This window comes from Arachis hypogaea, chromosome 16, assembly GCF_003086295.3.
Source record: "Arachis hypogaea cultivar Tifrunner chromosome 16, arahy.Tifrunner.gnm2.J5K5, whole genome shotgun sequence".
NCBI lineage: Eukaryota > Viridiplantae > Streptophyta > Magnoliopsida > Fabales > Fabaceae > Arachis > Arachis hypogaea.
In genome coordinates this window covers 15,623,494-15,635,337 of record NC_092051.1, presented here as the reverse complement: position 1 = coordinate 15,635,337, position 11,844 = coordinate 15,623,494, and the positions used below count along the sequence as shown (strand labels likewise).

The 11,844-nt window shown below is 35.6% G+C and overlaps 3 protein-coding genes across 4 annotated transcripts; all 3 read left to right on the top strand.

The window, feature by feature from the left end:
• The first annotated feature begins 643 nt into the window (after nt 1-643).
• LOC112758329 (galactinol synthase 2) lies at nt 644-2,775 on the top strand. The gene is made up of 4 exons (XM_025806971.3): nt 644-1,110; nt 1,721-2,041; nt 2,140-2,274; nt 2,349-2,775. Exons 1-4 carry the CDS (start codon nt 778-780, stop codon nt 2,538-2,540), a joined length of 981 nt encoding a protein of 326 aa, XP_025662756.1. The 5' UTR covers nt 644-777; the 3' UTR covers nt 2,541-2,775.
• A 1,307-nt stretch (nt 2,776-4,082) lies between these two features.
• Nucleotides 4,083-8,468, top strand: LOC140172987 (protein FAR1-RELATED SEQUENCE 5-like). 2 transcript variants are annotated; one of them, XM_072219899.1, is made up of 5 exons: nt 4,083-4,756; nt 5,088-5,147; nt 5,720-6,465; nt 6,552-6,953; nt 7,203-8,468. In XM_072219899.1, exons 1-3 carry the CDS (start codon nt 4,643-4,645, stop codon nt 5,927-5,929), a joined length of 384 nt encoding a protein of 127 aa, XP_072076000.1. In that variant the 5' UTR covers nt 4,083-4,642; the 3' UTR covers nt 5,930-6,465; nt 6,552-6,953; nt 7,203-8,468. The 2 variants fall into 2 exon arrangements, with proteins under 2 accessions (XP_072076000.1, XP_072075998.1); XM_072219897.1 differs by lacking the exons at nt 4,083-4,756; nt 5,088-5,147 and having other exon boundaries at nt 5,676-6,465.
• Nucleotides 7,331-8,468, top strand: LOC112756742 (uncharacterized). The gene is made up of 2 exons (XM_072219896.1): nt 7,331-8,165; nt 8,261-8,468. Exons 1-2 carry the CDS (start codon nt 7,530-7,532, stop codon nt 8,390-8,392), a joined length of 768 nt encoding a protein of 255 aa, XP_072075997.1. The 5' UTR covers nt 7,331-7,529; the 3' UTR covers nt 8,393-8,468.
• Nucleotides 8,469-11,844: the final 3,376 nt, after the last annotated feature.

The window sequence follows — 11,844 nt, the reverse complement described above, 5'->3', positions numbered from 1 at the left end:
GATGGATAAGGGGCGAAAGGAAGAAGAAGACCTAAAAAGACCATCCATGAGGTGGTCAAATGAGATCTACATGTAAATGGTCTCTCTGTAGACATGACACATGACAGAGCACAATGACATCGTTTGATTCATGTAGCCGACCCCATTTAGTGGAACAAGACTTTGTTGTTGTTGTATGTATTTTGAAAAAAATATTCGATTAATTTTAACTTTTTGATATGAAAAGAATTTAATTACAAAATTAAAAATAGTGTACAAATTTAATTAAAAAATATATAAAAATTTTATTAAAAATTTGATATAACTATAAAAAACCAACAGAATAATTAAAGTTTATTTTTATCATACAGTGTAATTAATTTTTTTTGCTTCCTTTTTTAAAAGGCATATTACGATAAACCTTACACTAATTATAAAGGAAGAAAATTCTCCGCGTGTGAATAGTACTAGCTAGTAGATAATGTAGATTAAGCGAATATTTATTATTAATTATGAGTTAAAAATGGCTAATAAAGAAGAAATGTATTTAATGAAGGTCTATCTAGGACCGTTGAATTCCAAAATGATCTCTGTAACCGTTGGATCAAACATTGACTAAAATACCCTCCTGGAACCCCAACTTTCTATATAAACGACCCAAGCTGCAACACAAATTCACCACAACAATTCCAACAAAAACCAAACATTTTCTCTTTAATTTAGTAGTATTCACTTTTGTCTCTGAGAATCTTTGCTTATTCTCTCTCATTTTCTTCTTTCTTTCTTCACTCGATCAATATGGCCCCTAATATGTTGACAAGTGTGACTGCCAATGGCACCATGGGTGAACAACAACGCAAAGCTTCAAGTCGTGCCTTCGTGACTTTCCTTGCTGGAAATGGTGACTACATTAAAGGAGTGGTGGGTCTGGCCAAAGGGCTGAGGAAGACTAAGACCATCTACCCTCTTGTGGTTGCTGTCCTGCCTGATGTCCCTCAAGAACACCGCAACATCCTCAAATTTCAAGGTTGCATTGTTAGAGAGATCGAACCTGTTTACCCTCCCGAGAATCAAACCCAGTTTGCCATGGCTTATTATGTCATCAACTACTCTAAGCTCCGTATTTGGGAGGTACATATAAATGACTCTAAATATATGCTTTTTTTAAGGGTTACACTTACATACTTTATAAGTGGAGGGATTATTATTTGGCAACTACTCAAATGAAGATGCTAAAAACATCTTTTTATGAAGATTCTTGTGTTAAAAGTGTACTTTGTTTGTTTAGCCACACTTTAAAAAAAATAACACTTTTGCAACACATCAAAATCAAACCATACATTTTATCATCTAATGGTAAAAAAGAAGTATCTTCATATGAAGACAATAGTAAAATCTTCATGGTAGTATCCACCTTATTATTTATATATATATATATATTGTTTTACCCTCAAATTATTTTGAGTTAGTATTAATATAGAATTTTTGGTATGCAAATATAACAGGTCAATTTTTCTAAATTCTTTCTATAAAATTTTTTTATGTGTTCAGTGTTCTTTAGCTTTAGTACTAGTTGACTAATTAGTATGATGGAAAACATACGTTTGTTATTATAATAAATCTAGTCTAGTAGAAATGAAATCATATATCATATCATTTTTGAAAAAATATAAAAATATTAATTTATTAATGCATGTAATTTTGATGATTGTAATTAATATTTGTAATTGAAATATTGTAGTTTGTGGAGTACAAGAAGATGATCTACTTAGACGGTGACATTCAAGTATTTGCCAATATTGATCACTTATTTGACCTTCCTGATAACTACTTCTACGCTGTCATGGACTGCTTTTGCGAGAAGTCATGGAGTAAAACCTCTCAGTACAAAATTGGTTATTGCCAACAATGTCCTGATAGGGTTCAATGGAAATCTGAGCTTGGTCCTAAACCTCCTCTCTATTTTAATGCTGGCATGTTTGTTTATGAGCCTAATTTGTCTACTTATTATGACCTCCTCAAAACATGCCAACAAACTGAACCAACTTCTTTTGCTGAGCAGGTATATTATATATATATATATATGTACATTATAGATATGTGTATGAGTGTTAATTATTATATTTTAATTAATAATTAAAAATTATACATACTGTGCAGGATTTTCTGAATATGTATTTCAAGGAAAAGTATAAGCCTATACCTAATGTGTACAACCTTGTCTTAGCTATGTTGTGGCGTCACCCTGAGAACGTCGAACTTGAGAAAGTGAAAGTGGTTCACTATTGTGCTGCTGTGAGTGTTCAATCATTAATTCTTCAAATTGTATATATGCAAAATTGGAGTACTAATTATTACTATTATTACAGGGGTCAAAGCCATGGAGATACACCGGCAAGGAGGAGAATATGGAAAGGAAAGACATAAAGATGTTGGTTAAGAAATGGTGGGAGATATATGAGGATGAGAAATTGGATTACAACAACGGTGTGGATCGTTTCAAGTCAGCACTTATGGAAACCCGTGGTGTTAAGTTTGTTTCAGCTCCATCTGCTGCATGACAATTAAGCCTCTTATTACTACTAATTATTATTTACTCTACTTTTTATTGAGTACGACAATACTTACTTATATAGGTAGTTAAATATATATTTTTTTTTGTGTTTTCTGATCAGTGGTTTTTGATTGTCTTTCTTTTTAGATAGTTTGGTTATCATATAAACCATGTATATGCTCCAATCTATGTTGAAAATCTATCTATGAAATATTATTAATAAATATTTTTTATTTTGTAAATATTTTTTTATTTTGTTCAGTATCTGTTTAATTTTGTGAATTTTATTGTGTCATTATTACTATTAATACATATAATAAATTCTATTTACATCTTCTCTTACTTGATATGTTAATAATAGCCAAATTAAATGATACTAAGAAAAAAATTATATGATAATTATATGTTTTACTTCAAAATAAAATTTATTTAATATCATAAAATAAATTTTTTGAACAAAAGAAATTATTAACACAATATAATAAAATATATTATCATCTAAAAAAGTAAAATAATATAAATATTCAAACAAAAATATTCAAAACATTGTACTCAACTCATAAAACATATTCAGCTCATTAGTTAACACTATTCAACTCTTATATTGTTATCAGATAACACAAAGATAAACTGAGTCACTATGGTTCCTTACTTATGAAAGAGTATATCACCTCTATTAAATGGTAAAAATATTTTGGAAATTTATTAATTGAATTTCAGTTGGAAATTATTTTTATTTACTTCAAAACATTATAAGTTCAAAACATGGTATAATTTAGTTACTTTAAATTATTGTATGTTGAAAGAATGGTATATTTTATTTACTTAAGCGAACATAAAAGGTTGATGGTGCATCTTCATAAGAAATTTAGATTAACTATTGTAAATTTGTAGTATTGTCTAATTAGCTTCCAAGAGTCCAAACTCATACAATTAAAACTTGCAATATACATCACTTATATATAGTTCAACAATAATTATTGCACAAGAATTTATGGATTACTATCAGAAGCTATCACGAAATGCACCCATTTATGGTGTTAAAGGTGCATCTTCATAAGAAATTTAGATTAATTATTGTAAATTTGTATTATTGTGTAATTAGCTTCCCCAAGAGTCCAAACTAATACAATTAAATCTGCGGTATACATATCATTATTGCACAAGAATTCATGCATTCCTATTAGAAGTTATCACTCAATGCACCCATTTATTCATCTTATTCTTTAGGAAAAGTATGTGGAATCAACGGTTCGACAAAAGGTCTAATTATGTGTAATAATAGCATTGTAGCAGCAGCGGGTATAGTTTAGTGGTAAGAGTGCGATTCGTTCTACGGACCCCTTAAAAGTTAAGGGATCTCGCCCTCCTTTGATTCATATCTCGATCAAAAACTTTATTTCTTACTTAAAAGGGATTTTTAATCCTTTATTCCTCTCAATGAAAAATTCAAGGAATAATCTAAATTATCGTAATTTGTATCTAAGAAGAATCAATTCTCAATTGACAAATTGAATTCTAACATTATGAAACATAAGTCTTTTAAATTGGATCAAAAGTCCAATTTTTTTTTAGTATTGGATAAAGGATCCATGGAAAAAACTAAATCTTCTAATCGTAACTAAATCTTCTTCTTTTTTAGTATTGTCTAACATTATGAAACATAAGTTTTTTTTAATCGTAACTAAATCTTCTTCTTTTTTTCTTTTTTGTAGTCTAAGAGAGGTTGAGGCACAATAGCTATTAAACGATTACTCTAGTTTATTAGAGACATCGATATCCTTTTTTTAGCTCGATGGAAATTTGGGAATCAGCAAAAAAATAAACAAAACCACATTTTACTTAATTAATTTAATTTTATTTAATTTTCAATTTTTGTTATTAATTGTCGTATTCAACCAAATCACTCCTTGACTTTCAAAAAACCATAAACCTCTCCTAGGAATACGGAACACCTCATCAAAGCGGTTTTAAAATTCAGCTTCCATTTGGTCAAACCCGAATCATCTTTCTTTTCCATTTGGTGGCGCAATTCATCGTTACTCACTGACGGCGCCGATTAGAACTTCCCACTGAAGAAGGATCAATTACCGGAACAGAGCATTTTCCATGGCCTTTTCACCCACTGAAGAAGGATCAATTACTACATTCACCAATCCAACACTAGGCGATGAACAATTTAATGTGGATGAATTAGACATTCAAGAACAAGTAGGGTGCAAGGTATGTTTCATAAGCTTCTCATTGTTTGTTTTAAATTTTGTAACAACGTGGTATTTGAAGCACTCTTATTCATGCTAATTTGAATTTTTTTACTTCAAAAACTATATCGGTTTGGAGAATTCTGGCACATTTATATATTGAGCTGAGCAAAAAAAACTGCTAAATACTTACCCATCATGTGTGAATCATTAGAATTACCATCATTAAAATATGCTTGACTCCCATATTTTGTGATGCAATTTTCTTTGTGGTTTTTATATGACTCAGTAAATATATAGTAAGGAATGTTCTTAACTTGACAAATGCCTTTTTCTGGTTTCTTTAATTGTAGTTCGACGAAATTACCGATGTCGTTGTGACTAGAAAGGATGAGCTGGACGATGGAGGCCAGGTTTGAATGTGCTACCTAGATGTTTCTAGTTCATGCTAATAAGATGTTTCTTAAGCGACATTGGACTTTTCACTATGTTAATTTTGTATTATTGATTAAGAAAGATCATGTCCTCTTTCTTAATGGTATTTATACCTTGGCAAAGTTTTTATGAGATGAGAATATGCTTTGATTTCACACTTCACTTACTTTGTAAGGGTAGGATATACCAACTCGGCACATGCCTTCAATATAGTATAACTCTATTAGTGAGTGCTTTATCCTTCCTCAAATATTATTAGACCATATAATGACATAGGATGAAAAAAGTAGATTGATGATTGTACACTTCCATAATGTATAAATATCATTTCTAAATTTATTATGATAGTATTTTACTGAAATTATTCCCATGTTATTATATAAAGCTGTTTTGTGATTTGTAAACCTATCAACTCTTTTTTGTTTTTTTTTTTAATTCAAAAAGATCATTTATTTGAGATATTATTATAGTATCCTAATAATTTCTATTAACCACTTACTGTGTTAGGGCTAGTTTAATTCGTATCTAATTTTGTGTATTGACGTTACAGTTGTCGGATCATAGTGGCGTAGGTGAAGAGAAAATTCCAGTCGTAGGAATGAGTTTTGGTTCGTTGCCTCTCGCACAGAAATTTTATGCAAACTATGCAAAGAAAGTTGGGTTCGTTACTAAAATCAGGAACACGAATTTCGACAAGACGCGGAAGGAATCAAAGATACTGGTTAATCAATTTATTTACTGCACGTGTGAAGGTTATTGAGAGTCTAGGGTGAACGCAGCAACTCGAGCAAATAGAATTACAGCCACGAGATGCAAAGCAAGGATGTATGTCGTGCTGGACAATGAGAATGAATGTTGGGTTGTGTCTAGATTAGAACTGAGGCATTCTCACCCTTGTTCGGCTGAGAAAGCTGTCCACTATCATGAGTACCGGGAGCTGACCATGCATGCTAAGTGCGTCATTACGGATAACGACGAGGCTGGAATAAGACCCAACAAGACGTATCTAGCACTGGCAAACGAGGTTGGTGGGTCCGCAAACCTGGATTTTTCAGAAAAGGATGTCAGAAATTACATCACATGCAATCTCCGATGCTCCGATGACAACGAGGACTTCCAGGGGATGATGAATTATTTTGTTCGAATGAAGGAGATCAATCCCAACTTCTTCTATGCAATAGATGTTGACGATGCTAATAAGTTTAGGAGCGCACTTTGGGTAGATGCAAGGTGCAGGGCTTCGTATGAATATTTCGGAGATGTGGTGTCGTTTGACACCACATACAGAAGAAACAGGTCTGTATATGTATTTGTAAATAGCAAGAGCAGTTATTTCTGGATTTTCTAGTGTTGCCTCACAGTTGTCGTTGCTCTTTTCACAGGCATGGTCTGCCGTTTGCATCCTTTGTAGGTGTAAACCACCATGGGAAGTCTACTCTTCTTGGTTGTGCTTTACTTGGGAGCGAGGAGATCCCTAGTTTTGAGTGGGTATTCACGCAGTGGGTGAGATGCGTCGGATCTGCTCCAAGGGGGATTATCACTGACCAGTGCAAGGCGATGACTGAAGCTATTAGGAATGTCCTACCTGACACTGTCCACCGATGGTGCATCTGGCACATAATGAAAAAAATCACAATTCAAGCTTGGTGGATATGCTAGGTACGGAGAACTGCATGCATTGATGAATCACATTGTGTGGAATTCTCCTTTGACTGAATCATTCGAGTCTGATTAGGCTGGTTTCATCAAACAATTCAAGTTAGGCCAAAACAGATGGTTAGCAGGTAGGTGATTTGTGATTTCTAGTTGGTTAAAATAGATTGTTAAAATAAATCCCTTCTGTTGGTTTCTAGTTGTCTATTTATTCACATCATGTGATTTGTGCCATCTTGATTCTGTTCATATTGTTTTTATAAGAAATGTAGCTGAGTTTTCCACCTCTGGCGACAGTGGATGTTCCTTTCAGTATATAAAGAGATGTTTTTTCTATCAGTGTGTCTGGATGTTCGTAACCATTTGTTTTTTTTGGGCAGACCTTTACGCGAATCGACGGAAGTGGGTTCCAATATTTTTCAAGAGTGAATTTTGGGCAGGCATGAGGAGTACACAGCATAGTGAAAGTATGCACGCATTTTATGGTGGATACCTGCATTGCAAGAGTGGGTTAGTTCAGTTCGTCCATGAATACGACAATGTCCTCGGCACCAAGGAGCAAAAGGAGCTGGAAGATGATGCTGCAAACTCGAAAGGTTTTATCCCATGTATAGGGAGCACGGGCATTGAGAGACAGTTTCAGCAGGAATACACCAGTAGTATGTTCAGGATTCTTCAACTGGAGGTAAGAAAAAAAAACTGATTGCATGGTTCGGTCAATTGAAAAAAAAGGAGATACAATTTCTATTACAGTGGACAAGCAGAAGTTTTTTTGGGGGAAGCCAGTCTACCATACTTTTAGGGTCGACTTTGACCCTTTGAGTCAAAAGGGTCAGTGCGAGTGCAACAAGTTTGAATCCGCTGGTATATTGTGTTGCCACACCCTTGCGGTCTGGTCATACTACAGAGTTGACGTAGTACCGAGCTGCTACGTTCTTCCTCGATGGAATAAGAATGTCATCCGCAAGCACACTTATGTCAAGAGTAGCCATGACGTGGCTCGGAGTGATGAAAGCAACAACTTGTTCAGGCATCTGTGTTCAGAGTTCTATAACGTTGCGCAGGAGTTTGTTGCTTGTGATGAGGAAGCAGCTATCTTGCGAGCTGCCCTTTGGGATGCAAAGTCCAAGCTGATTGATTACCGTGCCAGCATGCGTTCCAATACTACTGCTGCGTCTCAGAATACCGTGCCCACACAGAGCACATGCGGTGCGGTTGTACATGACATTCAGGGACCCTCAAGAGTCAAGACCAAAGGACGGCCTAAGGGTAAGAGACTTGGAGCAGAGTTGGACAAGTCAATTAAGAAATCAATGCAAAAAAGGAATAGGAAATCACACCCGGTATGTGTTATCTGCGGCTTATATTTTAAATTTTTATATATCAATGGTGTTCTTGATTAATGTATGTTGTTCTGTTTGCGTTGTGCATCTTGAAGGATGAGGTTCACCTTCCGTCAAATAATGATCATCATGGGTCCCTTAATAAAAGATGTGAGGATTCTACTATGTGGAACTCATCGGAAGGTGGCGGATTCATGCACCTGTTGAATTCCTTTAGGCATATATAGATAGGTTTCTTGGTTTGAGTTAGGTGTCATTCTTTACATACAACTCTAATAAACTATTCCCTTTTCTGTTTTGTCACCAATGGTTATCATGTTTTATTGTAATCTTTTCAATGAAACAAAAGAGAAGACAATAAAACTCACGATTGATAAATGGTTTAAATCTACCGTGAAAACGGACCAAGAGAATTTAAAACAAAAAAAAAAAACAAAACGCATTGATATCGCAGTGCAGTGCACGCAGTCGCTAATGCGTAACGCACGAAACAAAGAAATCATATACAAAACCATCCAATTTACAATGAGAAGAAACATCCAAGTCCCTACCAAAGACACCATCCACTTAAAATCCTACCTATTGTAGCTTGATCACGACCGAAGTCCGTGCAATGCGCTAATTACCAGCAACTTCGCAATTCCACCAATAGAAAACAATGACAAAAAAAATAAAGAACACCTCCAATTAGTTAACACCACTCGAGTTAATGAACAGAAGAGTCACTTAAGCATAGACATGACCAAAAGGGTTATATACACTGATCAGAGTTCACTCAATATTATCAATGTGCAATGACTTGTTTAATGAACTAGTGAAATCACTAACTTGAAAAAACATTGCTTGAGAATCCTGAAATAACTAATATACAAAACCTGCTGACGAGTATCTAACAAAAGATGAGCCACTCACTCATCAACGAAATACTAACAAGTTCAAAAGCCTTAAACATGACAAAACAGAAAACAAATCCAGAACCATCCAATTTACAATGAGAAGAAACATCCGAGTCCCTACTATAGACACCATCCACTCAGAGGTTTACGATTCATTGTCACCCTCAACTTGAGAAAATCACCAATATGAAATGATAAACCTGCAGCGAAACAGTAATTATCAGGCTCACAAGAAACTAGATTAAGACGGAAAATGCCATATTAAGAAGCATAACTCTACCACAAGCAAAACATAGATGTAATATCGCAGGTGTCTATATTGAAGTTTTCCTACCTAGTAAAAAATTCTACTTCCGTTGTCTTCCCCCCTTTCTCGGCTTTCTTGTGGGTAACCCTGCACGCTGCAGCATGCTCTTCATGCTCGGTGCTGTGAAAGGTGATCTCACAGCCTTAGACTTTTTCCTAGGCTGGTTTCGGCGCACATGATTGCTTTCTAATGCCTGCAGCGCCTTGCCAATTTCTGAATTATGAGGACCCAGCACTATGTCTAGAATGATATCCTTCCTAAACTCATGTACAACGTCCTGCATGGCATTTTTGTGTTGGAGGGTAATTTCAAACACGAGAAAGTAATTGACTACAAATGGTTTCAACCTAATTATTATGACATATTTAAATTCACCTGGTCCCAATGCTGCAATGGCTTATCCAAACACCAAAATTGCATGAATTTGATGACGAATACACCACAATCACAACTACATGCACAAACACAGAATATTATTTCCAACCATGATATCATTATCAAGTGAAGTGCTATTAAGAATATTGTTATTAGAGAAAATTTGACTGACCCGTTATCTTGTTATGGGACGCTAGCATAGAAACGCGGTAGGCCGTTCTCCGTGTGCTCATATGCGGGCATAGAAACTTTTGCCATGTCTTCAATGAGTCTCCCCTGGAGATCAGCCACACGTTAAAAATCATACAGTTTCAATTACCAAGTCTAACGTCGAACTAATTTGTTGATGTATACATACCGCATAAGCATGTAATTTTACTCTTTCATTGTTAGGCACTCCTGTATTCATACTATCCAGCACCCACAGCCGTTTCTGAGCAATCTCAAAGGCATACAGCCACCAATGATGATCGATACAGACTAGGGCAAACCACTATGATGGAAACAGAAATATATATTTTCATGATCAAGTTAGTTACCAAATAGATATAGATGCGAAATTTCTAAAATATTTAATGTGTTGCAATACATCTATTGAAACGAAATCCAACGACACATCAATTAAGCACACGCAAATTCAAGTGACTGAGACACGAAAACCAAAAACCGTATTCAGAACCATCTATTTGACAATTAAGGGGAACACACTATTGCCTATCACAAGGAACATCCAAGTAATAAACACCAGGTTGTAAGTAATTAAACAAAAGCATCAACCTTCAAGCGTTAAATAATACAAGAAGTATACAGTTTTTTTCATGTAGCGAAGTAACTTACCCATTTTTGCATGGAAGCTGCTATCTTGTCAAAAAACATCGAATCATCACCAAAGTGAGGACCCAGCCCCACATAACTAACGGTGGGATCCTCCCTGAAGGAAGCCAAGTTCCTCTTCTGCAACACGGTTTCCTGTTAAAAAAGCACTATTTAGGTCCATATCTCAAATTATTATTGATTAGAATTCGCATATTTGTGCATACCAAAATTCCGGGAGGTATACAGTAAAAGTCCTCCTTATACCGCAATGATTCGGAATCATTAAATGTTGAACACATCCACTGAATGATCTGCATGAAAAAAGTTTAAATTGCGTTAGCGTCATATGTTTTATCCACTTTCTATATTAAGAAACATATTCGTTATGTCAATGAGTTAGTATATTATACTTACGTTGCTGGTGACCCAATGCCAGGGCAGTAGTGAGCATATGTCCTCTCGGAGCAAAGATAGATGCTGCCTTCCTTCATAGGACGCCAAAACCTCGCTTTGCTCCAACGATCCATTGGCCGCCCATCGTCGGACTCGCTCCTCATCATCCTCGTCGATCTTGGATGCACCTTTATAGGAGTACATTGGGTATACTGTTGTTCCGTCCTAGCATTGCCCAGTGAGATTTGCTTTCCTGGTGGGCTAGGAGTCATGCAAGATGGATTGGATGGCATCACGGCCTGTAGTGGACTCGTATTCTGTAGTTGCTCAAAGTATTACCATATTCGTTCACTCTCGGGGTCTCGGTTCGACAAAAAATTGGGATTACTGCAAGCAACTCAATTGATGTTAGAGAAATGGCAGCTGTATACAGATAGATTCCTTAACTCACTAACAAGCAAAATAGACCAGAAAATGAGTTAGTTTTAGTTAGGAGACTTGCCCGTCGAACTCCCATTCTTCATGTTTCACTAGCGCAACGGAGAGTGTTCCTGCATCGGGAAGGACAGAGACTGGTGTTTCATGGGTTCCCTTGTCCTGATTGAGGTTGCCTTCTGTTGGTTCGTCACTTGGTTTTTTTTGTCAACTCCCTGTTTATAGAGTCGGCACATCCGCTTGGCAAGAGGCTCATTCTCCTCATCATCATCAGTGCCACTTGGGAGATCCTTTTCCTCAGATTTTTTTGGGGGGCACCTCCGTGGTCGGTCCTTTTTAGCCTCCCCTTTTTTTTTGAGCAGCTCCCCTGTTAGGCTATTTTATGTACAATAAATAAGTCGTGTAAAGAAACATCCAAGTACATTTAATTAACACTAGTACACGTAATCAAAGCTAG

Coding starts and splice junctions, on each gene's coding strand:
- LOC112756742 (XM_072219896.1), top strand. CDS start 7,530: ATGGTTCGGTCAATTGAAAAAAAAGGAGATACAATTTCTATTACAGTG. Junction 8,166..8,260: donor GGAATAGGAAATCACACCCG/GTATGTGTTATC, acceptor TGCATCTTGAAG/GATGAGGTTCACCTTCCGTC.
- LOC112758329 (XM_025806971.3), top strand. CDS start 778: ATGGCCCCTAATATGTTGACAAGTGTGACTGCCAATGGCACCATGGGT. Junction 2,042..2,139: donor CAACTTCTTTTGCTGAGCAG/GTATATTATATA, acceptor CATACTGTGCAG/GATTTTCTGAATATGTATTT. Junction 2,275..2,348: donor TGGTTCACTATTGTGCTGCT/GTGAGTGTTCAA, acceptor CTATTATTACAG/GGGTCAAAGCCATGGAGATA.
- LOC140172987 (XM_072219897.1), top strand. CDS start 5,993: ATGTATGTCGTGCTGGACAATGAGAATGAATGTTGGGTTGTGTCTAGA. Junction 6,466..6,551: donor ACCACATACAGAAGAAACAG/GTCTGTATATGT, acceptor CTCTTTTCACAG/GCATGGTCTGCCGTTTGCAT.